The 27,294-nt window shown below is 44.2% G+C and overlaps 1 protein-coding gene across 5 annotated transcripts in view; it reads right to left on the bottom strand.

The window, feature by feature from the left end:
- PAM (peptidylglycine alpha-amidating monooxygenase) overlaps positions 1-27,294 on the bottom strand; it is a 1,271,905-nt gene that overhangs the window by 265,944 nt on the left and 978,667 nt on the right. For 2 of the 5 annotated variants that reach the window (XM_086960971.1, XM_086960972.1), the window contains exon 16: positions 5,820-6,143. The exons of the other annotated variants lie outside the window; for them this stretch is intronic. In XM_086960971.1, the coding sequence (XP_086817097.1) occupies positions 5,820-6,143 (324 nt within the window). The remainder of the gene's footprint in view (positions 1-5,819; positions 6,144-27,294) is intronic. 5 annotated transcript variants of the gene reach the window in all.

Raw genomic sequence — 27,294 nt, 5'->3', positions numbered from 1 at the left:
ACAAAACGGTCTATCTTTATCTGTATTTCTCCTATTTTTGTACTGAAAGATTTGGTGGTAGAATTCATCTTTAACTGGAAGTTAAGCTCCAGCTCTTGCCAATATTGTGTTGTTCCTGATTCCTCCACACCCCTGCACTCCGGCGATGTAGGTCTTCAACCCCATTAAACTATATAAAAGGAGAACCTTGGAAGCTGGGGGAGCCTCTGAATTACTCCCCTGCATGCACAGCTGGACTTAATGTCTTGTGGAACGTAAGATATACCCAGAGCATTAAGTAGGAAGAAAAAAGTGTGGGGAACAGTTCTCTAAAAGATGTGTGACCTGTGTAATGTGTGTGGTTTAAACACAAACTAGATTTCTGTGATTGCTGTAGTGTGCCACCCAATTGGTATTTTGGTTCATCTGCCCTTTCTGGTATATTTTCCAGTCATATAACACAACAACTGACACACACAGAAAACCAGGCAGGACTATTAGCTTTGTCAAAGGTTGTTAGCTGTTTAATATAAATGAGTAACACCAATGATTTTGTTGTAAATAATATTGAAAATCTTTAAATTCTGAAATTGTGAGACGGTGAAATAAAGGTTACTAAGGCCTGTGCAAGGAGTAGAGGTCTTCAGAGTTCACCACCTCAAACACAGAATGCACCCCTGTAAGCACTGCATTTTCTTTTTCCTTGTCAGTATTTTGACTACTGTGTACCTCCTTCACACACACCTTGTTCTGTGCATTGTACTGAGAGGCCAAGGATTGTATAAGTAGTGTAGCTAGGCCTTAGTCTGCCTGTGGCCGCCCCTGCGTTTGCTGCTCACGGCTACTGAATGTACGAGGGGGGCAGGGGCAATTCATGCGGGCGCTGTGAGGCCACCGCCCCCAAAACTTGTGCTGCCTGGAAAGGACCACTCCTCTGCACCTCCTTACTATGCCACTGGCTTGGATGGCCATGTATTCTGAACACCTTTTGCAGGCCCGGTTCTAGCGGAAGGGCCGGGTGGGCCAGGCCCACCCAAACATGAGCCTGGCACAACCAAGCATTAACCGTGGCCCAGACGTTCAGGGGGGGCGGGCGGGCAGCAAATAGCCACAGCAATTAAAACTTTCATATGAATGTTATGTTTCTTATTTTTCTAGGAGTTGCGTGATTGGGCCTGGCTTTTTCTCACAGGCACACCCCAATCACACATATCCTTTTAGGAAGGTGGGTTGTGTCCCGCCCACTTGCGCAGGTACAGGGGCATGGCGAAGTGGAGAAATCCTCTTTGGCACCTGGTAATGTGTGAGCACTGTCCTACTGCCTGCGTGGATATTTCAGCACTGGAGAAAAGGAGTTTGTTGATCCAGATTCACCTTTCCTGACCCCTTCAGCTGTTTATGAGATCGGGCTGTGCCACAGAGTTTGAACAGAGCAGTTAAGAGAATGTGTGGCTATTGTTCCATTGTTTTTAATCTGCAAAGGCCCAGCTAGATGTATGCTTCAACGATGTGTGTATATTAGTTATTTTTTAAAAAAATCTATGAGGGCCCAGCATGACACATACTTCGTGTATGCTGTGTATATTTTATATAGTTGTATCGTTATCATGATGGATGCAAGACACAACTACTAAAATGTCCAGATAACTCTGGTGATTAACGATCCTGCTGGAGAGCAATCTTTTGTCTGTTCCTAATTTTTAAATGCAGATAAACTGTATTTATGTGGATAGCTCAGTGGGTTAATTGCAGTATAGAAGTTACAATCCTAACATTGGACAGTGACCTATGAACTGACATTAAAGAGCTGCATACAAACCTGAATGGTATAATTAGAACTTATTTTTTTGGTGTTGCAATATAGTTAGAATTTACCCTGTCTTTCATTACTCTAATGTTGCTATAAAGAGTTTGTTTTGGCAGATATACATTTTAATCAGTAAAGCCAACTCCGCAACCACTGGGGTATGCTTTAAGTCCTGTGTTTGTGCTTCTCCAGACCAAACCCTCTTTAAACATGCTGCCCACCAGTATGGATGACATGAGATACCTACACCTTGCAATCCTCATTGGCTTATGTGACATTCCCTATAGAATGATTTACAAAATTATTCAATGTCTCTGCATGATGTAAGTACCGTGACACCCTACACTATGAGTAGCGCTATACAACAAATGAAATCGAATATGAGAGAGGAGCTACATAGAGAAGAAGGACACTGTTGGAGGGTGACAATTAGGGAATCAGAGGAGAAGGTCATGGGGGGCTACGGAAAGATGAAGTGCACTGTTGGAGGGTGGTAGTGAGGAAGTCTGAGGCAGAATGATGAGGGGGAGAGGCTATGGAGCGATGAGGGGCACTGGTGGAGGGTGGCAGTGAGGGAATCCAAGGAATATGTCATGTGGGGGGCTTCGGATAGATGAAGTGAACTGTTGGAGGGTGGTAGTGAGAGAGTCTGAGGAGGAGTTAAAATGTAAATTGATACTTGTATAGCGCACTACTTACCCGCAAGGGTCTCAAGGCGCTTGTACGAATACCGCTGTGGAACCCATCCTGGCTTTCCCTGTGAGGCGTCCACTACTGGGCACCCCCAAGGTGGAGGCCAGGCATCCTTAGCGTTGTGGGGGCCGTTGTGGAGATTAAGCAAGCTACTGCCCAGAGTTGCAGAGTGGGACTCCATGATTGGAATAGGCACTGAGGCGAGAATTATCAGGTCCGTGGAATTTTTGAGCCCAAGACCCGGAATTGAACCCTGGTCCCGGGCTAGACCTCTGCATCAGGGTCTGCCGCTCTAACCATTGAGCCACACTTCTGATGAGGGGGAGAGGCTATGGAGTGATGAGGGGCACTGGTGGAGGGTGGCAATTAGGGAATCCGAGGAGGAGGTCAAAAAGGGGAGAGGTTATGGAGGGATAAGGGGCACTGGTGGAGGGTAGTAGTGAGGGAGACTGAGGAGGAGGTCATGAGGGGGAGAGGTTATGGAGAGAATGTGAGGGGCACTGTTGGAGGGTGGCAGTGAGGGCATGCGAGGAGGTCATGAGGGGGAGGGGCTTTGGGGCGATGAGGGTCACTCTTGGAGGGTGGAAGTGAGGGATTCCGAGAAGGAGGTAATTGGGGGAGGGGCTAAGGAGGGATGAGGGGTGCTGGTGGAGGGTGGCAATGAGGGAATCCAAAGAGGAGGTCTCCTATGGAGAGAGGAGGGTACAGTTGGAGGGTGGTACTGAGGGGATTCAAGGACGAAGTCATGAGGGGGAGGGGCTTTGGAGAGATGAAGGGCACTGTTGGAGGGTAGCAGTGAGGGAATCCGAGGATGAGGTCATTGGGGGGAGGGTGGGAGATACGGAGAGATGAGGGGCACTAGTGGAGGGTGGTAGTGAGGGAGTCTGAGGAGGAGGTCATGAGGGGGAGGGGCTACAGAGAGATGGAGTGCACTGTTGGAGGATGGTAGTAAAGGTATCTACAGAGAAAGAGGTTAGTGGTGGGTCGCCAATAAATAACTCTCCACATGCTCTGTATACACACAGAAGCAATCCTTGTATCTTGGTGACTGTTTGCAAGTAGATATGATGTAATCTATGGCGTGTAGACTACCTCCAGAAGCGACAAATTGGGCCGGTAGTGGCCCACCCGAAAGCACCCTTGGACACCCAAATAAAAATTCCTGGAGCCGCACTGTGAAAAAACTCGCACTGCCTGCAACCTACGCTCAAGAGCTCTCAATCGTGGACCATTATAAACACCTGGAGGCAACTTGGTTCAAATCATGCACTGCACAAGAGTAATATGCAACACACACAAAATACAGAAAAACAACATACTGGAAATAGTTAATACTCCTAGGAAATGCAATGTTAGGTAAAACGTGAAATATAAACAGGAACTAAATCAGAATACGTTTGTTTACTTTCAGCGTTCAAAAATCGATCTGTGTGTTTTGCAGAAAAGTTACTCACATGCGTTTCAATGACTAGAGTGTGAGACCCAGAGGGACCGGACCCAATAATGAAATAAAATAAAATGATGTATATTTATATACAGGGGTAAAATAATGAGCCCTGTATATAAATATAACAAGTTGTGCTACTAGTCCGCCATCTATGTCTACTCTGCCAGTGGCATCCTCATATACACAGTGTACTGATGACCACAGATCTGCACATTGGCGTTCGCTATAGATCATTATCCTCCTTAATCCAATTTAGCTCATCCGAGTAACTAGCACGTGGACGGTGATCTAATGAGTTGTAGACACGGTACCTTCATGTCGGAAAAGAATATCACTTCGTATTTGAAATGCGAGCTTTTCACTTCCATTAGATTGATGCTCCGGAGCTATCATTTACAATGGTTTACCACAGGTCCACGCCTCATACACTATTTAAAACGACAAGCAGAAATTGCCTCATTACAGAACAGACTGCAGTCAGTCAGTCAGGCTCGTACCGAGGAGAAACAATGCCTTAATGTTTCAAACGGCGAACAAATAACAGTCATCAGGGCAATGAATAATTTATAGTAGCTGCTGAAGATGCATCTGGAAACGTCAGGTCTGCTGCGTGTGACGAGGAGGCAGCTCGCGCTGTTGCGCACGCACGCAAGCACCTGCGGCGGCCAGGGACGGGTATCCGTAACAACTTCACAGGAGCCATTAGCAGGCCTCCCACATTAGCAAGTAAAATGGAACCCAATCGATATGACAAAGGCCACCAGACAATTAAAATTACAAATGGCGGCGCTGGAGCAGGAGGGGGCCGCGCGATGACCTTTCTATTGAAGCGGCCAATGGTGGCTTGAAATAATGAGGGCTTTAATGACCAGCGACTGCCCGGAGGGTTATCACTTCACAATAACACCATTACTCGCCTTGCAACAGAAAGCGCAAGTCTTTGTATGAACTTCTGCGTTTCACAGCAAACATTTTTTTTGTAAAGTGTAGATGCAATGGCGTGTGGTCCGTGATCTGAATCACACCCATACATTCAGTACAGCTCATAGCCTGATGCACGCATCTTTCTTCTCTTCCATTTTGAATGCGTGTGACCTTTACCGCGAATGTGCGGCCTCGTAACCGGAGAGGAGAGTACATCATTTTTTATAGTATTTTTTTTTTACATCAAAGCCGTCATAAGATTTAACTGTGCCATAAAAGATTATCATTTCACGCGCCTGTTCACTTTTTCATTTATAATAGCTCACTCTTAGATGCTTACTGAAAAAACACCATTACATGTAATATGTTTATGCTTTAATAATTTTTCCCCTTCCAGAGCTCAGCGGTGAAACGGTCTAGATGAAGGCGAAGCAGTAATGACGTGCAATGATGGCTGATGTTCGGAGGGGTGAAAGGTTCTAGGTGAAGCAGTACACTTCACTGATAGCAGGCCCTTCAGAGGTATGAAAGGTCCTAGATGAAAAGATAAAGAAAAAATATGAAATGGCCTGCAGAGCGGTGAAAGGGTCTTGTTGAGCAGTAATGATAATTTTTTTGATGTCAGGCACCCCTGAGTAGTGAAAGGTTTTCAGTAACATGGTAATAAATGCAGTGACGGCATAATCCTCAGGGTGGTGAAGGGGTCTAGGTTGAGCAGTGTTGATACATGCCCTGATGGGAGTGATGAAAGGTTCTAGTTGAGGTGGGAATGATAAATTCATTGATGTCACGACCTTCAAGGAGATGAAATGCTCTAGGTGAAACAGTGATGATGGACACGCTGAATGCAGGCCCTTCAGAGAGGTGAACATTTTAGGTTGAGTACACGGATGGCATGCCCTCCAGACTGAACACGTGTGTCCAGATCACTTATTTACATTCCATGTAAGAAAGGATACCCTAACCCACCTCCTGGATGCTCCGTCTCCCAGATGTCCCGTGCTTGGGGCTGCAGCTCTTGCTGTAACTGGGACAGCTTGTTCCCCGGTGGCCGCAAGGTGGACTCTAGCCTATGGAATTTGTGGATCCGATCTCTGACCAGAATGGCATTGGCTCTCTCCCCAGGGTCTGCCACCCCTCTGGCCTCAGACCAACCGGGATCTTTCTTTTGGACTACATTGGCAATCTGGGCCACTAGGTCAGAATCTGCCCTTTCTGTCGGGTTATACTTGTGCACATGGACAACGTCTTCCCTTTCTCCTAGCAGCTTGGAAATTAGAGAATAGAATTTGCCTGCAAAGAAAAGAGAAGAGAGAAAGACAGGAAGGAAAAGACAGATTATGCAAAAAAGTAGGAAACATAATTGATGATTAACCACTATATGTTAAAATATCCAGAAAATCCACAATTACAGAACATTCTTTGGGTGTCTATATAAACGCGGTCATGTTAATTATACATATTAGTTTACTCCAGTGTGCCAATGTGGGAGAAATAACAAACTGTGGTGGTTTGATACTGAATTGAAATCCTGCGGTTGAACCATGAATGGTGGTCGGGAGTTTAAGAGAAAAAAAAGCCTGGAATCATCAGCCTAAAGCAGAGTCATGGTAACCATGCTAGAGTGTTTCAGAGAAAGAAAAGACTGTATATTACAGCTCTTAATGACAGCACTGCATGGAAGGCTGACTGCTCTGTGAGTACCAAAGGGACCAACAGCCTACATCTACGGCTTCCTGATGCTGGCTTCCGCTAATGTCAAAAACATGGAAAACCGTATACAGCAAAAACGTGAGCGTTGGGTGTGATATTTATCTTTTTTATGGTGTTACTAGTAATATTAAGTAGATTTTCTATTGAAAAAAGATCTATTGTGAATACATCAATGGAGGATATTAACACGAGTCTGCGTGACATATGGAAGACAGTCTGTTTCCACCACCCCGAGGCAAACACAGCCAGGGACTAATTACAGGCGGCTACTCAGGTGATTTTGTCAATTGCTGCAAACACGCGGGAGGGTGACACCCCTCCAACACGCTAAGAGAAACAACATATTAGACAGGCAGCTTGTTTACCCATATATTGTTCTCAATGTTGTAAAGACATATGTGCTGCCTTTAACATTCCAGGCTGATGCCCTGGTCAGTATATTACCAACCCTACCTATAATCTGAGCCAGTAGACAATAGATATTCACAGGCTCCAAAGAAATGAGTTTCCTTCCTGTTGAATCCTTTAGAAACAGCGAGCTACATCTTCAATGGGCTACCTAACCTTTGTGTATTCTCTGTGGTGCATCCTTCCTACCCCACACCACATTAAATATGGGAATGTTTGGGTGTTTAGGTAGAGGATGTGGCATAACGGCCAGAGCTGCCAACTTCGGCGCTGGTGATCCAGTTTCGAGTCTCAGCGTTGGCTCAACGTCCTGTGATTCTGGGCAAAATCACTTATTCTCCCCATGCCTATTTACAGCGCCTGGAGACGCTCACGGATGATAAGCCGCGCTATACAAATTCGAGAATTATTATTGTTATTATTAATATTGTGTTCTTCAGTGGCATAGTTGAAAAAATACTCCAATTTTTCCTGCCACTAATTTTAGGTGTGCACAATATATTTAGAATCAACTGGGAGGAGATATACAAATTCACAAAGGGTTTAGTTTAGAATGTGTTTGTGCATCCAAATTTAGTTGAGATACACATATAAATACATTTGTGGGAGGAAAATGTCAATCCTGATTCTCAATTAGGACTGGCAGAGTTTCACCTTCACATTCCATCGGTGTGACAGAAGTTCAACATTTATAAAGTTACGATAAGAGAGGAGTTTGCAGGCACAGCTGAGAATCGCTACTGGACAATGTAGATTGAACTCATGTGTCATACCTTTGTAGCCATTTGCAGATTATTTGCAATTACTTTCTCGCCACTGAAAAGCTGGGGACTGCTTGTACCGGTCGCCTTTTAGGCCGTGCTTGTTACCACGCCCCTCTCACTTGATCGGGCCCCTTGAACCCAAACTTACTTGGTCTGTCGCTGACCCTTTCTTGTGTGGCTCACCCGCAAGGCTGCTGCCGTGCCTTTGTCTGCTGCCAGAGGTGGTAGCCACCATCCTTCTAGAATCGGTTGCACCTTCTCCACAGCGGTAATTCTCACCACTGAAATGCTTGCAAATGTTCCTCGATCATATGAAGCATCAAATGCTTTTCTAAGGTCGAAATGGGAATTAACTTGACTGCATTTTATGGGGAGGGGACATTGTTTCTCCATAGAGAAAAGTATGTTCCCCGAGTAGAAATGAAACTGGACAAATGCATATGAGCATCACCTTTGCCTCTGCAGACTTTTCCATCTGGAAATCCTGCATGCAGAACAACATACAGGAGCACATGAGAAAACTGCAACTGTCACAGTTGCAACATATTTAGTTGTAGGATTCTGTCAATCTAAAATATAAAAATACATTCTCAAGATGCTGACCCTCTCCTAGCAAAATCCAAGTTAATATTCTTATACCTAAATTAGCTACAGCAGAAAACCTGCTGACCTAGTGGATTACGCTTTCCGCTAATTTTCATTTGGAAGAAAAAATGTCTTCTGATTTATATTCTAGGAGAAAGGATCTCAGGATTTATGTCTGCATATATCTTTTCTGCAGTCATAAGTTTAATTTCTGAATCAGTTCGACAGTCTCTCCATTTCTATCAGGTTCAAATTTTGCTTATAGTTTTTTCGCTTGTCGCTACCCAAATCTGCTCTTGTGTTAACATCTTGACCATTCTTCTCATGTGCTTTTACCCCCTCTATATTGTTTTGTCTGTTAATCCATTTAAGGTCTGGTTTAACAGCATCGCTTTCGAACAGACCACTTTCTTACAATTTACTTGGTGTGGGCTCTGGGGCCGCCCACTTCAACCACAGGTTTGTTTTCACCAGCTTCTTTTAGCCACTGGCTTGAAACTTTGTCAATCACTTCCTGGCTCAGCCAAAAGGAGAAGTTTGCTCTCACCTTTTGCTGTTGGCTGTTAGGGTGGCTTTTTAGGTCGAGCCTAGCTCAGCGCGCATGCGCTGCCCTGTGAGACTTCTTGTAACTACTCTAAACTACTCTGTGTGGGTCTGACTCCCCCCCACATTGGGTTGGCTTTTGCGTGTGTCATTTTGTAGTCGTAGCCTGCAAATGGCTAAAGGTGGGTGCATGTCCACCTCTTTTGAAAAGGTTCACTCCCACTGCGTTTTGCTGGCGGTAGCGAGCAGCGGCAGCAGCAGTGCCTCCTTGTCTCCCCTGCACCACTCCCCCTTATCTCCCTGTTCCCGCCCCCACCACTCCTCTTGAGCTGCTTGTTTATTTATCTGGTGTTCCACAGCCCGGAAGGACACTGACGCCTTCATTATCTTCCAGGGCACCCTTTCGTAACTGCGTTTTTGTCCATAATGGATTTAAACAGCTGCCCATCTAAACTGTGGAGTTTAACAACCTCAATTCATGTGTTAAACTGGCAATTCAGTCCTGGTAACGTAAGTAGAGCATTTGGTGAATTCAGATCAGGATGGCGGATATTTGACAGAGAGTCTTTAACGCATGGGTACCTCACACAAAAAAAAAAAAAATTGGGACAAGTAATTTATGCAATCCAAACATTTATCTCTTGTTGCTGAATAAATATGGGGAAATGCGAAACCTGGTAAATAGCTCAAGCCATTACAAAATGCTTCACCTCCTCCAGCACATGGTGTGTGTGTTGAAACCTAAGCTGGCTGCTGCGGAGCGAAAGGCGGGAAACCATTGGCTTGAATACGGTGTCCTTTGGCGATCGTAATGCGTGCAATTCAGACTGGAAACATTCCTAAACGGCCTCCAGACCTGCCACATCTGAAAGGCTTGCTACATAAAGCCAGATAACTTTGCCATGTTTCTTTTCTTTTTTAATTGCCGGGATGTTTCGTTTTGCCTGCCTGCCTCTGCCCAGTGCTTGCATGCACCTCCGCTGCAGCCTGTACCTACATTCAGAATGGCAACATCTATGCTGGCGGGGGGCTGTGTACAGGGCCGTACTGGCCATAGCGGGCACCGGGCAATCCCCCGGCGCGCCGCACGTGTGGGGCCGGTTTTGGGCCCCTGGGGGCCGTTTTTGCAGCATAGCTGCAAAATCGGCCCTGTAACAAAAACGGCCGAAAACCGGCCCCCGGGAAAGAGCTCGGCGGCACCCCTAACCCCCCCTCCCCCCAAATGGGGATGGGGGGGGGGCGAGCACTTTGCTGGGGCCAGTTGTGGTTCCCAGTCCGGCCCTGGCTGTGTATACCGGCTCAGCAACAGATTGGCAGAAATATCTAAAGGCACACAGCTGAATGTGCGTGTCTTCTACCACTCTTTAACTGGTGTAGGAGTTGAGGAGCTGTGATGGGATGATGACGAGCTTTTAAAAGATCACTCTTGTGACTTCACTTTCAGAGCATTGCTGAGCTATTGGTCACAGTGACGGGGTGTGTCTCGGAGTCCTATGTGTGCGCCCTGGTGTTTGTTTTCCACCCACATCATCTGCAGTCCAGCCGAGCTGCCATGGCTGCCTTCCTGTTAGGTGGCAGTGCTTGTTTTTTCAGCGCTGCTTTCCAGTGCAACTTACGTTTTGGAGCTCCCTCCTTCTGTTTTTTTTCTGGGTATTTTTTTAACTTCTGCTCTTCAAAGTGCCTGAACAACGAGCGGAAGCCTGCGCCTTCCTCCACCTGGTTCGCAATCTGTAAAACTGCAGAAAGCCTTCCCTGGTGGAATGGGACCACAGTTTGAACATCGCATTTTGCCCAGGCATGTGACCCAACCCCTGCCATCTGGAAAGCGTGTAAGAGAGACTTCTTCATAGCTTCACTCGGTCTGCCGGCTGCCAGTCTCGACAGCCCAAATCACCCTCTGGTCTCTGTTGCAAACCTCAGGACTGCTCCAAAGGTCACGCAGCTGGTATGACTGCATGCCCTCCACTGTACACCAGAAGTAGCACTGGTCTCACCATGTCACGTAAAAAGGCAAGCCCTAATCTTAAACAGACACACATACTTTGGGGCATACACTTCGATCCCGATCACCAGCACATCGAATTAATGGCTGCTGGCTATACCACTACCATGCAGACTCTGGAGGGATGGATTTTGAACAGAAAACTACCATAATTAGAAACCTATGCAACTGCTTTCTAAGTGCATGCCATTGAATGCGTGCCACATCTCAGCGCCTAGCAGCGCTGCTCCAAGCACAAAGCTTCTGTGTTAAAGAACAATAGATGTTGTAGCACCCAGTATAATGTGCTGCATTGCAAAATACTTATAAGGTCCCAAAGGAGAGACCTGTTGGCTGGGCCAATGCTTGTTCCACTTCCAATGTAGTAATAGCATTGAAACGCATGAGGGGATATTTTCCAACTATAGGTCGATGTCCGCTGCTTTGTATCTTGCTCTTCGTTTTTCCTGCTAACCACTCCATCTTATTAATTCCTCCAAATGCTCCAAATTTCCACTTGATGCCAAACCATCACTTTCCTCTCACCTCCCTTCCCATGGGCTCATGTTTCCCTGCCAACCACCCACTCTTATTCGCCTCTCCTGTCTCTCCCCTCTTTGCTCCTCGTCACCTCACTATCCTTCATCCCCACTCTATCCCTTTGTGCTCCTCCTTCCCCTACTCGCATCCTCTTCACTATCACCCACTGCTGGTCCCTCCCAGCAGCTACTTATTTGTTTCCTATGAGGGAGAGGTGGTGTATATTGAAGATTCCCTTCCTTACCTTCAATAAGGTAATTTTTCGTTTATATGTCAAAAGAAGGTCAGGTGGCAATGGAGGCTTCACTGTAGTTCCTTGTGTCACAGAACACACAAAATCATTTTAATTAAGGCCGCCTTACCATCCACCGCCTTACCGTCCAACTTTTTTTGACATAGAAACAAAAGAGGAACTGTATCTAACGCAAGATAGTCTTCTATACAGACACCTTTTATTTGTCAGTCTTTAATGCCATTATTCTGTATGTGATAGCACATTCAACCAAAATCTATTTGTTTGCCAGTGTGTTTTTTAGGTCTCTCCTAGGCAACGTGCATGCGCTGTCTAGGAGATGACCTTTAGCAATCGATCAGCTCCTTTTCAAGCACACTCGTGCTTGTGGCTGCATCCACCTTGCGGGAGCGAGCAGCGGCGCGCAAGGGCCATATGCTTGTAATTAACGTGTCCGCGCCGCTGCTTGCTCCCGCAAGGTGGATGCCGCCACAAGCACGAGTGTGCTTGAAAAGGAGCAGACCGCTTGTTCTAATGAGCTTTGACGCGTGTGCTTGTTTACATTCAGTGGCGCGCGCAAGGCCATCTATTTTGCACTGTTTTCTTTAATCCCTTTTGTCCTGCCTGACCTGCTCATGTGCTGCTGGCTTAACCCTGCAGGTTGGTGAACGTGGTCTCTACAGCAGGTGCTTAAATCACTGAGTTGCATTGTCACAATACAATAGTGCGGTGGACAGATCCATGGGACAGTCGACAGTGTAGGATTAGGATGTCGTCCTTCCGTGGGAGTGGACACGGTTGGCTGCGATGGCACGTGTTGTGTGTTTGCTGTAACCTGCAAAAGCTTTAAGAAACTGCGCACATTCTGGTGATTAGAATAAAACTGAACACAAACAGACCATGTGGCGTCTTTCATCGACTGCACCAGTTGTGTAATCTGCAAAATAAACAAGCTGTAAATTAAAAGGCTGCCTGTTTCTTGGCTCGGATCCTCTTGTTTGATCAGTGTCTTGAGTGCTGGTTCCACGACTTGCGAGTGTTGTGTTCCTTCCAAACTGGAGCTGAGTTTTTAGTAACGGCTCAATAGTCACAGAGCCAGGAAATACTAACAATCACCAGACAATGTGTTTTCCAATTGGCTTTCACTTTCGTGCTCGTGCTTTTCCAAGCAACACAGATTTCTTTAATGTTAAAAAATGTAAATTTTTTCAGGTGTAAGTGTTGCATACATCCCTACATCACTATGTGTGAAGATATATATTTGTGATTAACTGTTGTAGCTTTTCATGCTCGCTTCGTACACAAATCATTCATTAAGAGGGTGAATTTGTGTAGCATGACTCCTTGATTTCCTATTTGGCTTCTACTCGCAGTAACCTGCTATGCAATTATTTCTTAAGCTTCCTTTTCGTGTGCACACACTCCCCTGCATGTTTCTGCTCCACGCTGTCTGGCATTTAAAAAACAATCGGGCATGTACTTTTATTGCCCAGTGCATGGCTTGGAACTTAGACTGTGTCTGACACTGGGCTCAAATTGTGAGACAAAAAGCGGACTACAGATCACAAATATTTCTAGAACTGGATATAAAAATGCAGCATAGATTTGGAGAACCAAGTTGCTGGAGACAGATGTTTCCGGGGTTTGCGATTTGGGGGACAGATGTTTCTGGGCTTGGGGTTTGCGTTTTGGTGAGACAGATGTTTTTGGGGTTTGTATTTTTGGGGGGTACCGCAGCTTCACCATTCTAAACTTTTGCCTAGTGTTCTGATGTTGTAGCACCCAGGATAATGTGTTGTATGGCTAAAAAAAGTATAAGGTCCCAAAGGAGATATATATATATATATATATATATATATATATATATATAAAACATTTTTTTTAAAGGGAGAGGCATTTTTCCCGTAGCTGAACGCCAAGAGAGAGAGCAGGGGTCAGTTTTCGGATAGCATCAAAATGAGAATTAATCACTAGAACGTATTTTGTGTTTACTCAATCATCTGCTTCTTGTTTACAAAAGCTTTGCTGCAGGGCCATCCACACTCTTAAATGGCCCATGTTTGCCTCACTTCTACCTTGGCTGTTTCTAAGCATTTATTGGCCCCGAGACAGTTCTCCCCAGGATGATTTATAGTTGTTCTTAAGCGAGAGGACAAAAGTGACTCAACTGAAGGTTTGTGAAAATCACAAATGCATAAAGCTGCAAACATTCATAAAATAACGCAGCCGAGTAGGGCCAGGTGTACGGAATGAACTATCTTTTTATACAGAGTAACATGATTTTATAGGTTCTACATAAATACATGCTAAAGGAGTGAGGGAATGGCGCAGTGCTCAGTATGTCACACTTGTCCAGTAAGGGAAAAGGCAATAGAGGCAGTAAGGAACAAGGTGAAAAAAGTTCAGGAGATAAAGCCTCAGGCAAGTCATGCTATCAAGCAATTGTGTTTGGAGTAACAGTTTCACGCCAGTGTAAAAACTCTATGCACATCCCCCTAAACACCACACACAGCTGGTGGGACAATATGCCCTAGGTGCAATTTCAATATCGTCACAAAAACCTTACCTTTAAATACAATCCTTTTAAGAAGTCCGATATAGTAGTCAACAGATTAATGAAAACGGTTTACCATAAGAAACTACTAGAAACAGCACACGCCTAGGGTTACGCCGTTGCCCCACAGTATAAATAAAATGTTTTGGGCGTAAATACAGAAACAAAAAACAGACAATCAGCTTCCAGGCATCTCAAAAAACCATCTCACTCCTCTGAATGTAACCGACAAAGCACTCACAGGGAGCAAACAATTGGCCATATTACCCGGACCTCATCTGTAAGCTGGCAATTTACCCACAAGGTAACGAGGAAGAAGAAGGGCAGAATCAGTGTCTAGGTCTCACTTGAGGTGCTCTGCACTCAGTTTCCTTTGAGATGAATCATCCCACTAAAGGTGCCTGCTCAACAAGGGAATGATCACACTGAAAGCCAACTTAAATCTGATTATTGCTAACAGGATTTGCAGCCATAGCCAGAGTACTGCACTGTCGACTATTAAATGCTTAATCAGCAAGTCAGCCCCAAGATGGCCATACATTAGCCGTGCTCTGGGCAGGGTCTCCTTTTCTTTGATTGCACGACTCAGAGGCTCTAAATCACCACAGCATGAAATGTGGCTATTCGCTGTGCCCATTTGGGCCCACATACGGTGGCAACTCGATGCATACCCATACAGGCCTTCCTGGCCAACAGCCATACTTGTAATAAAATGGAGATGATGGGGACAATCCTCATGTGGCCATTCCCGTAAATGGAGCTCAGGACATCTGGGAAAGAATCAGCGCTATTCTTTAGGATAAGTACAAAGTAAAGCATAGATTTAACGGATGCTGTGATTTAACCAATTCTACAACCTGAGTGTTGTGCCAATGGAGAGCTCTCAGTGTGCAGGAGCTGGAGGAGTGACACATTTTCTTGAGGCCAGAAGATGTGAACCAGTATCATCTGGGTTTTTGGCACCTAAAACGACAACCCGGCTGGATCCTGCTGCCTATGGCGCCTGCGGTCTGAATTACCAGGGGCCTTGGCACCACCACCTTCAGTGTGTTCTGGAAGGGCCATACCCTTACCAGAGTGTGATCTAGGGATTGGGTATTCCACCAATCAATTGGCTTGCAGCAACATGGCAGGATACATGCATTGACAAAGCCAATAGAATTTGCTTATGCTAGATCTATTAGTTTTGTCAATGTTTTTTAGACATGTTGCACAGTGTCATGGGTTGCTGTGCAACATGGCTTAAAGTTAAAAAAAATATATCAATATAACATGGGCAGCATTGACCGTGTCATAGTGCTTTTTTTTTCTTTACACCATGTTGCAAAGCAGCCCACGTTGCTGTGTAATGTGTCTACAAATATTAAATAAACAACAGCAACTAGCATTCACAACTGTGAGTTAGATAGCATAGTTTAATGTTTTTTGTGGAGGGCGGTTGCGTTTGAGGGGGCAGGGCGAACCGTGGAGGGTAGGTGGTTAGCAGCATAATGGACATGGAGAGTGGGGTAGGGTGGGTGCAAGCAACAGGAGGGAGGAGTGGGGGCAGTGCACGGGAGCAGCAACACCACCGAAGGCAGGAGACTGCACTAGGGTCAAGCAAAAAGAGGGAAGTTTGGGGAAGGAGTAGCAACATAACGGAGGGCTGGGGAGTGCAGAGGGCAAGCAACATGAGGTAGTTGTGGGGGAGGAGAGGCGGAACACTGAAAGAATGGAGGCAGGCAGGTGTTGGGGGAAAGGGCATGGTTGGTAGGAGGGAGGCACATGCACTCATATAGAGTGCATGCTTTTTTTAAAGTACTTGTAGCCAAATGCGGGCAGTGAAAGGACACTGGCCATAGATAGGAAACTGTACTTGGCCCATACTCCACATCAGGGACTAACACTTGACCCAACAATATGTAGTAGGTGAGCAGGAGTCAGTGGCTAATAGGAAGCAAGGAAACAAGAGTGATGTTGAATCCAACCAATGGAAATAATGTGCACGCTGTAAGCCCGTTTTAACCCCTTGGGTGCTCAGGACGGCCCGAGGCCTCCAGGTGTTGAATAGTCTCCAGAAGAGGGTCTGCTGCATCCGAAGCCTGGGAGTCAAGGTTCTCCGACTGATCGGAGTCCCCCTGGCGGTTAGATCTCTGAGAAGTCCTTGACGTACATTCCAGGGCTGTGTCATCGTCCGACATGTTGGCTTTTGAGATTCTGGGTATCAGGGACCTTCCTGGTGTGCTTCCAACTGATGTCAGGCGCTTGATCCTTCGCCTCTTCGCCTCTTCGCCTGGGGCCTTTCCCAGTTAGGGCTCAGTTGCTTAGTGGTGGTCAGTGGTGCAGGAGAAGGCATCCCACGTCGCAATTGAGGCCTTTCCTCAATCCAGGACCATGCATCCTCCGGTGTCTGGAAAAAATGTGCGGGGTCCTGGAAAATGACTGAGTTTTGCGGGGAACAATAACATATATTGGATCCCAAGGGCACGAAGCTTCACTTGATGGGATCGAAGGTGCGCCGTTGCTTTTGAACATCATGTGAATAATCAGGGAATACCATCACTTTCATGTTCTCATACTTGATTTCACCCTTTTTCCTCAACTCCCCGAGTATCAAATCCTTGTCCTGAAAGTTCAAGAATAGAGCTATACACTGTCTTGGAGGGGCCCCGAAATTGTCCATTGTTGATTCTTTATTGACAAATGGAGAACTAGCTCAGCTTTGATCCATAAATGCTCTGCATTTGGATCTATGGGACAAGACAAGTGCAATAGAGATTGTATTGAAGAATACTGGAGGGGTTGTCTGGGAATGTAACCCTTGGGGAGTTGAAACTAGAAGAGTTGGAGAACTGAGTGACTATTTTGATGGGCACTTGGCTGAGACTGCAAGTGAGGCACGAGAGATAAAATGCTTTAGGCTGTGTGCAGTGGTGGCCATAGTTAGACTGTACAAGAAAGTTGAAAACCTCAGCATCCCAAAGAAGGGCACCCACCTGAAGAAGCTCATGACAGAGACCTTTCCTGACAAAGTGAAGAAAATAGAAACTGAACTGTTGCATCGGCAACCGGTGACATAAATGGAGTGGTCAAAAGACATATAGGCTTCATCGCCAGCCACAAAAGTTTGAGGCACATATCGGTGACATGGTGCTTGTGGTGGCGAGGTCTGCAAACTTGATGGGCGAAATCCTGTATACAGGAATTAAAACAAAACTGTGCTGCTGGAGGTGAGGCCCCCTTATTCCATATCTATGTGTTGTCACAGGTCGGCTCTACAGGGGGCTTCCTTGAATGCTTGAGTTCATGATGACCTTATTTAGGATAGGTGGCGATCAGCCTGTCATCAGGGCAGATGGGCTTCCAGGCTGTAAGGGCCAGAGGACACTCATGGGAGGGCAAAGGTGGAAGGGCGGAAGTTATAGTGTCCTGTACTATCACTCTGTTTTCCCGTTTCCTCGAAAGGTTCAGCTGAACCACAGGGACTGCTAAAGAGATTTACCTTGCTGGTAAATGTTCATTTGAAGCTAAAATGGTCCATGATGACCTTTTTGTTTTTCTGGGTGAGATTTTCATCCTATGCTAGGAAGTAGTTTTATCAAGAAAGTTGTAACGCGTGATTCAGTTTTTCTGTGGAGAGCAATAAACCGATTTAAACAATAAATGCTTATCTGGGACATATCTTCCAAAAGAACCATTGACGCAAATGGATGCCCACGGAAGAGCTACACATCTTAGCCTTGTGTGCAGCTATAGAGTGAAATGTAAAGCTGCTTTGCACTGGAAGTGCCCCTAACCCATGGCTACTCAAGAAAACGTTTGGCAAAAGTTGTGTGGACAAGAGGCACCCGCCTTTTTGTTGTATTGCAGAATTTCATTCATACAACAATTATTTTTTGTCTTTTTCCAGTAATAGGTTAGCAAATAAGAGGAGAGGGAGCTGGGCAATAAGTGGCCAGTTGAAATGTTTTGCTACTCTGAAACAGACTGGCACATCCGCATGATTTAGCTAGAATGTTTGTAGCCCGCTTAATTATGCCACTCTGAAACAATATTTATCTGTAACTTGACACTGCAGAAAGATTAAGTCGTGCTAGAGTCACTAACATGTTCTGTCAGGTTTACAAATTGTCTAGGCTCAATAATTTAAGACAAGCATTGGACTGCTGCCCTTGTAATAACACCCCTAGTGAAATCTTCTCCTGTCAGAAAATAATTACCAAGGTACAGAATAAGGATTGGTTTTAGCAAAATGAAGAAAACCAATTACATCTGAACACTGTGCCCGAGGATCTATCTGTGGCCAGAAATTAGACGCGTTAGAAAATGTGTCCAATGGCTGTGACAGCAGCATTTGCCAACAAGACCAGGCTTGGGCAAAAGAGGGGCGGGGTGTTTAGGTGTTTTGTTCATGCTTCAATATGAGATGCTATCAAGTGAAAATTTTAAAGAAATTGAAGTCATCAAACTGTGGTGAACTGATATGAAATCACATCCATTTCTCCACTTCTACGATTCAATAGCGATGGCAGAAGTCCGGTTATCAAAACAGCCATATTTTCAGGAAAAAGCATAGGACTTCTGGAAGGAGCAATGGGAACACTAATTTACTGTCTCTGGTTATTACAACTGTCTGAATAGATGTAATTAAGTGGGTCAACTCCCAAAGAAAACCAGCTACGTTGGTTCAATCAAAGTGTGTGACCGCAGTGAGACAGGTTGCCAAAACGGGGGCTTGTTCCAACAGAGTAGTGCAACAGAGCACCACTTGCTTTAACCAGTGTTAGTAAATGTTATTGTATGCATCATCTAGCTTTGATTGTAAAATGTATGTAGCGCACGAATGCCCATGGGCGTCTAGGTGCTTTTTTGCGGAGGAGACTGACAGAAATCCAGTTGAGGTTGGTTTGATTAAATTTGAAAAGAGCCAGGTCGTTATTAGCTTTCTGAATCCGAGCAAGGTTGGGCAACTTTTGATATTTATAGGAAGCGAGTTCCATAGTTTCGCTGTGCCCAGGACAACGCTTCTTCCACCCCAATTGACTTTTTTGAATTTTGGTGTCTGAAGGAGTTTGCTCTGTGCTGAGCGAAGGTTTCTGGGTGGATGGTACCAGGTAAGATGTTGTTTCAGAAATGCTGGTCCATTTCCATGTACTGCTTTATATGCCAGACATAGGGCCTTAAAATCTATTCTTTTCTTCATGGGGAGCCAGTGGAGTTTTTTCAAGCCTTCTGTGATGAACTGCAATTTGGGGATGTCCAACAATGTTCTGGCAGCAGCATTTTGTGCACGCTGAAGCTTGGCCATGTGCTGTTTTTGGAGGCCTAGGTATAGGGCATTTCCATAGTCTAGTCTGGCTATGGCTAGAACTGTCACTAGAGCTTTCCACCAGCTATTGTTTACTGGGATGTGTTGGCCACTACAACACATACCAAGCATTTGCAATACAATAGGTCTTGCATTTGCGAGAGTTTTAGCTATTGGCATTGTAAATGACAATGCCTTTTATTTATGTGTTGGTTTTGAAAACAGATCAATAAAAGGCATTGTGATTTACAATGCCAATAGCTTAAACTCTCGCAAATGCGAGATCTATTTATTGCATTGCAAATGCTTGTTTCAGATGTAATCATGGACTGAGGTCCAATTAACAAGAAGACAGGAATTTTACCACAGAGAATCAAACTTATTTTTTAAGCTACCAAGCCCTTTGTTGTTGCTAGTAAAGCGCATTTGTTGTTTTTGCCCCTTAAAACTGGAAAGCATGCTTTATTTTATGCACACAAACTGCAAAATAGGAGTCCCACCTTATTAGAAAGAAAGCATATTATAAAGATAAAAGCATAATACTTTTTTTTTAATTATGAACAAATGCTCAGGGCTCCTTTTTAATAATAAACAACCCATAATAATCAAAGCTAGCTAGGTGGAATGATAGGGGGGGGTGCGGAGGGCTGTCCGGGCGTCACTATTTTAGGGGCAACGGTGAGCTGCGCGTGCAAGGTATGGTTTGCTTTTTTCTTTGTTCTTGTCAGCAAATGCCCCCACCTCCCCCAACCCATTCCTGGCTGCACCCTCCCCACCCACTGTAACGGCTCTGGGCGGCAAACTAATGGTTCCCCCCAGGAGTCCAACGCTCTACCTACGCCACTGAACTACACACAATACCAGGTACTTGACCCACTGAGTTACGTTTAAATACTCACTAGCTAACACTGTGGTAGCAAATAAGTTTTCCAACGAGAGATCTCAAACTATATTTCTCTATTTATGAAGTGGGATGCATGGAGTAGTCTACAGTTAAGCCCAACGCCATAAAGTAGTTATGCCTAAAAAGTGTGTGTGTGGCGGAGGGGCAGAGATCACGGGGCAAAAATAACTGTAACAAATGTCATAGAGGACCCATTTGCCACACAGGGGTATATATTTGTGATGAGCAGGTAGTCAGTTCATGTGGAATCCCAACTTAATAAATAATCAGGTAGAAACTGATCAAAATACCCAAAGTCACTGTGTGACCAAGCCAGGGGAGGCAATATTAAGCTAGCTTTTGGGGTAAGTTGTCGTCGAGTTTGTCAATAAACGGGACCTTACATGTCAGTTTAACGCCTAAGTGATTAATCAGTGTCTTAATGCAGATGATTTAAAGCCTGCCAATGAGATAACAATTTGGACACATGCACAGTTCAGTCTACACTGAGACCGACAAACACGAAATTGAACTTCCCACTCTGGAGAGGGATAGGTTGACTGCTGCGGGCACTTTCTCTGCGATAAAGCGGAGGGCTGGAAAGTACAGCTGTGAAGAGCGGAAGACGCACTCCTGTCAGGGCTACGATGAGGAAGCGCATATGTGTAGCTGCTGCATGGAATGCAGTAGCACCTGACTGCTGCATAATTGAGTGGCATCCTCCGGACAACTCACCCCTGGAAAAGAGTATCTTGAACAGCCGTGCAGAGCCAGCCAGCCACCACTGCCCACCCCGGTGCCCCCATCCACCTGCTCATCTGTGCTAGTACCTGCTGCTGATTCTTGCTGAACGGCTTGGCGTTGATGTGATATCTCTGAGTCCGGATCTTCCCTCCGCCTCGTCCCAGCAGTGGAGAGGCCATGGCTGACCTGCCTGCTCCTTGGGAGGGGCAGATTTATATGTGAGGCTATTGCTTTTGCCCGCCGCTGCCGCCTCCTGATACTCGCATATGCGCGCGAGTCACACTGTCGTCCCCACCTCGTCTCACCCTGAACCAATAGCCTGCCCACCACCTGCCACCGTGAACCACGTGTCACTATTAAATCGCATTTGTTGTTTTTGCCCCTTCATCTCAAGAGGGAGGAGAAGCCATAACACGCCATAGAGTGTGATGGCCAAACAAAATGCTCTCTGAGTTAATTCACCAGTAGCAGAGCTAAGCACATAAAGGAGGGACAGATACAGAAATGCAGCAACAACAAGCCTGCATTTCTGATTCAAAGAGACAACAACCAGTAGCATTTGCTGGGTGTACCACAAGCCATAAAATAGAATACAACAGGTCATGAAGGCAGCGCAAGTGCTGTCAAAGGCTTGACCTAAAAAGGAAATGTATTGATCTGATTGGAACATATTTGTTGCAGTTCAGGATATCAATTTTCCTTTTTGCCAATCATACTTTCAAGCAAGTTGGGAAAAGAAGAGATATTTATTAGGAAATGTAACCTAATTAGAATGTATCTCAATTCTCCATTCACATAGTGACAAATATTCATAAACCATGGTGACAACAAAGAAAGGACAACAACCATCATCTCGACTGCGTATAAAACATTTGTAACAAATAGCAACATTGCACACACTTTGGAAGTGGCTATGGCTGCCTCTTTATATGCGTTATAAAAAACAATTAGTAGGGTCTTATTCATAGGCGTTGATTTAGAGGTGAGTGGGAAATGTAAAGTTGTAGAATTACAGCCAACCATTTCTGCAGTGGAGAATCCGCTGATGGAATTGAAATACTATGACTATGGTAGTGGCAAATCTATCAAATGATATTCCACCACAGATAAACCAGTGTTTTACACTTTTGATTTTTACTACAAATCATTGGATTTGCAATTAACAACCCACTTCAAATCACCCCCAGTATTGAGGATCTGGATGCATAAAATGTTTGCTGAGTTGTACTTCTTTGTACAAATGTATAAGATTTTGGAAACTTCACACAGTTTTACAATCTTCACTAATTCTAGGATTGTAGGTCTTTTGATCATGTGCTGTAATTATAGTTTCTATAATAGTAGATCTTACATATAAAACTATTTGTGCAAAATGGGGTGCCTGATGAACAAAGGGAAAGCTATGCATTGTAAGTGATGGGGAAATGTAGTATAAACAGGAGAAGAGGATATAATGAGGAACACGTCGTTACTGTGATGTGAATAAGCAGGAATACAGTCAATCACCACCTCTCTATGCTCAACATTGGTGTCAAACCGCGCCTCTATTTGTCCTCGCAGCGTATGGTGAAAACACACCAACAAACACTTTAAATGCTGAAGCTAGATTACTTTCTGCATTCTGTATCCAAATCTATAGCTTGCAAAACTTTCTTTCAAACTGCTGTGTCAAGTAATGTGCACGAAAGAAATGAGTTATGAAACCCACAGAGCAGTCCATTATAGCTCGCTCTATTTATTACGATAATGCTCATTGGAAAGATATTATATAAATATATGCACATCCCATCTAGGACTGCTTTCCACTTACAGAAAAATGCATATAAATTAAGATGAGAATCAATGTGTTGGCATTTCTGCATTAATGAGTAGTGAGAGCACTGAAGACTGTCGATGAAGATCTGTGGGGCTGCAGGCTCCTGAGAAGCAGGTGGTGCTGGAGTGAAGCGCGTCCAAGTGGAGTGACTTGTCGAATTCAAGGACCACCACCACCTGAAATATCATGTAATGTTTGTGAGATTGAGCCAGGCAGACTTCACCTGACCAATGATGGCTAAGTAGCAGGGCTGGACTCTAAAGTGGGTCTGCCTATCTTTCGTGTGATGGTGGTGCGCATGCCTGGGTCCGTTTCTTGCTGTTCTTCCCACCAGTCTGCATACAGCCTGTGGCACTGCCAAGGCTCTTGCAGCTCATGAATTTGCTCTATTGAATCCACAGCCCTGTTGCAGTACCTTACTCAACAGCAGCGGCACACAATAGACATAATTTAGGGGTTGCAGCTGTACCGCTGGATCACAGCTTAGTTTCCCCGACACTGCCATTGTGATGCCTGGACTTGTTGTAACAAAGGAGGTGGTAGAAACAGGTTGCCTTCTGTATGTCCACCCTTTGATTTGTCCTTTGGTCCTTAGCAACACTTAGAAGGCTGTAGGAATAGCCCGGCAGTATCAGTGCCACTGAGGTCATTGTGAGGATACAGTTAGCCATCTTCACCAATTGGTGTCCACAGGGTCTTGGCTTCCCCGTGAAAGGAGTCCAAAGATAAGTAGAGACATTCTAGGAACACAAGGAGGGAGTTGATGTACTGGCAGCTTTACCTACCTATAAGAATCTTGCACTGGGTAAAGGATACCTAAGTTGTGTGTGGAAAGGCTGCATTGGGTAGTGTGGCTAAAGTTAGGAATGGACAGGCTACATTTGATATTGTGGCAAAAGCTACGCATAAAGTGCATGCACTGGGAATTGTAGCTAAAGCTGAATTTAGAGTGGATCCACTGGGAACCAACGCTGCACTGGGTAGTAAGGGCTCATATCTGCATATTAGAAATTGGAAATACCATACCAATGAGATTTGCACTGCACAATTGGTGGGATTTTTTTTAATAATAAGATGTTTTGCTTACTGTTAACTGCATGTTTGAAGGACCTTTATGGACGTTTCTTTGTGTAGTAGCTTGAGAAAATAACGAATTTGCTTCATCTGATTTGACGAGAACTAGATTGGGTCTCTATTTGGGAGACACGTATAGTACGAATAGAATGTGTAGGAAAATGTCTGATTTAAGTTAATGCAATGTAGACGAGAGTTCAGATGCTTTCTCCAATGCTTATTCCTCTTGGAGTGATCTCCCTTTCCTATTGCTAGGAAACATATGCTTAGCTTAGCACTGTAGGATGCTCTGTTTTTATGGGACAACTGATTTTGCTCTATTCCATTTGAGGAAACTTTATAACAGTTTGTTTTTGTACTAATAATTTGAACTGCTTGGAATATTCTGACTAATGCATTCCTGTATTGGCTATCGACTTACGAACAATTCTGATGATAAAGTTTGTAATATAGCAAATCTTTTGATGAATCTTCATGGTTTCGAAACTTAACCACACACGGTCTTCCTAGTGGAGCCATGTGTGCTTCACGCTATTGAAATTTTATGTCCGCCACATTCGGAACTAAAGATTCACCATAGAACGCATGTCGAACCTGAGGTTGCACTGAATTTGCATGGATCAAAGTGTTCCATTACATTGGGGGCTAAAGCAGTGTACAGGAAGACTGCACTGCGGACAATGGACTCCTGCAATTCCACTGATGAGCGTTCACTGAGGATCCCGGACTTTCAGCTTCATTTAGGGGTGTGCCCTAAATGCTTGGGTAATTCCATAATCACAGAATTTAGCAATCAGATGGAAACATTTGAGAAATAAAATGCGGTACACTGTGTGTATCATCTTTACGTAACTGTTTTGAAGATGTCTTGCTACTAGTAAGTTGTCACTGAATTTCAATGTCCACAAATAACACGCTATCAAATTTATGGGAATGGACAAAATGTGTAGGAAATCAATTTAGAAGTCCACCCTAACGACAACAGAAAGGAGAATGGCCTCTGAAATTACCATTAGCAATGAAATCTATATGTATACACTTTTCTTTTGTATTTATGCATTAGCATTGTGTAGATTGTTTTATGGGGGCATGGAGTGTTTGATTTTTGTCAAGTTTTTGTCCATGCATGTTGCGTCGTTGAAATACCTAATAAAGTAACATACAAGTATGCTGAGTACTTATGCTGAAATGGATAGATGGGACTCCAGGTTTCTCCAAGATGTTGTCTAGCTTAATATTTCATACAGCAGAACAAACACAGTTATCACAATCACAAAAAAGACGGCAGGCTTGTTATTTAGGTAAAAGAACAGTACTTTAGAAAAATACACACATTAAAAATTAAACTAAACAGAAAGGTACAATAGAATAATATAAATATACAAGGTATTTGGCAAAGAATACAACGCAAAAATGCTGGAAGCCAAGTTACAGCAAAATACATTGTTCGTGGCTGCTACAAACATGGTGATCACTGTGCTTTTCATAAGAAGGTGTTCCCATTTGTAAGTTCACAATACTCTCGAATAGGAAACAAAGATCAATTACATCCTATTGGAGGGGATCTGACTACTGAACCTCCAGCCACTATATATGAATCCCATTGAACTATCTGTGGTTTGCAGCTGGATAGTAAGATTACGTTAAAAAACAAAGTATCATAAGGCAGCCGGCCACAACTTTAAAAAGATATAACAAATTAATACGAGAGTGCCTGTTTAATAGATTTTGTCCAGGAAATCTGCTGTCTATGAAGAATGTGGCTTGAGGTGGTGTTCTGGCACCTAGGACACAGAGTATGGGGCGAGAGCTGCACTTACTGTCATACCAGACTACAGAAAAAGAGAAAGGAAGGATCCACAAAGAGGAAACAAGCAAACGTGAGAACTGGGAGGGATTGTACTCACTAGACAGACTCACCACTCAACTCTGAACTGCTTGTGCTGGCTTGGAAATTCCTCACCAGCAAGGCCTGCAGTAGGTCAGAAGATCTTCAAGTCAGCTGTCTCAGTACTAGCATTGAGGATAGTTCCACAATCAAGAAGCACCATTGCAGAGTCTACAAAAGTCGGTGTTGATGTAGCCACTCAAAATGCTGGATTGTATATTTAAAGCCCATAACCGGTGAGCAGAGGCCCACCACCACTCAAACACCAGGCATTCATCCTAAACGTTTGAATTGTCCATGCCTCTGGAGAAGAGATGAGTGGCAAAACTGGTTCTAAGCCAATGTTGGCTCAGGCAGGACAAAGTACATTTTATGAAGCTACTTTTACTCTAAAGTCATCAAAAATCTAATTTCACCATGAAATTATATTATTACAATTAAGTGGAAAGTAACTTTGATTCCTTTTGCTAGCATGTTCTTGCCTTTTTCCCAGCAACGATATAAATGACTGGTTTACATTGTAACTAGGCCATGGAGAATCTAGCTTGACATACATAGAAAAAATAGATTTTAGATATTTAGCCATTTGGTCGTATAGTATTTCCAATTTGCAATGTGCCACTTTATATACATATTAATCACCCTGCCCTTTAGGCTAACAAGGTATTAGTATATCAAAACACATTTTCTTGCAAAGCTGCTACTCCTTTACATGTACCATTGTAATGTTTTTAAACTGCAGCCCTGCCAGAGATAGTGTTGCTCCTGGTAGACATATATTTTTGTTAAAAATACGTAGGAAATAGGTGGTGTAAATACACACTAAAGCCCACATATGGCATTTAACCCCCATGGTGTTGGTTCATTTTCTGCATCATCAATTAAGGCTTCACAGAAAAGATAAACCAACTGGGTGAAACCAATTTTAACAGTGTCATTTTAGAGCAGAACACACAATGCAGCAGAGACTGGTAGTGTCACAGAGCACATAGTCCTAATACCATCAAAAATAGGGTCCAGTAAAAGAATAAAAATAAGAGGTGACAGTGCAGAAAAAGTACATTTGCTACAATAATGTCTTCCATTTTATCTGCAATAACTCTGTTAATTTTTGTATTATTTGCAATATGGGAGCACTACTACCTAAAGTATTTTCAAGGGGTCTGGTTCACAAACCATTCTGTTTTCATCAATCAAAGCAGCATTTAAAATTGCATTCCAGAATCGGGTTTAGGATTTTTTTGGGACACTTAGGTTAGGAGTTTGATAAAGGGTATTGCAGGGAGCGGTAAGTGGTGTGCATTTGGAATGGATAACACTCACAATGTTGTAACATTGTCGGTATTCATCAACATTCACAATGGCTTTTCACACCCAATTACTGCACCCACCTTTAGTGGCAACTGCTAAAGTGATCATGCAAACTCAGTGC

This window comes from Lissotriton vulgaris, chromosome 3_1 (genome assembly GCF_964263255.1).
Source record: "Lissotriton vulgaris chromosome 3_1, aLisVul1.2, whole genome shotgun sequence".
Taxonomy (NCBI): domain Eukaryota; kingdom Metazoa; phylum Chordata; class Amphibia; order Caudata; family Salamandridae; genus Lissotriton; species Lissotriton vulgaris.
The sequence above is the reverse complement of the archived record's forward strand: the minus strand, read 5'-3'. Positions and strand labels throughout refer to the sequence as shown.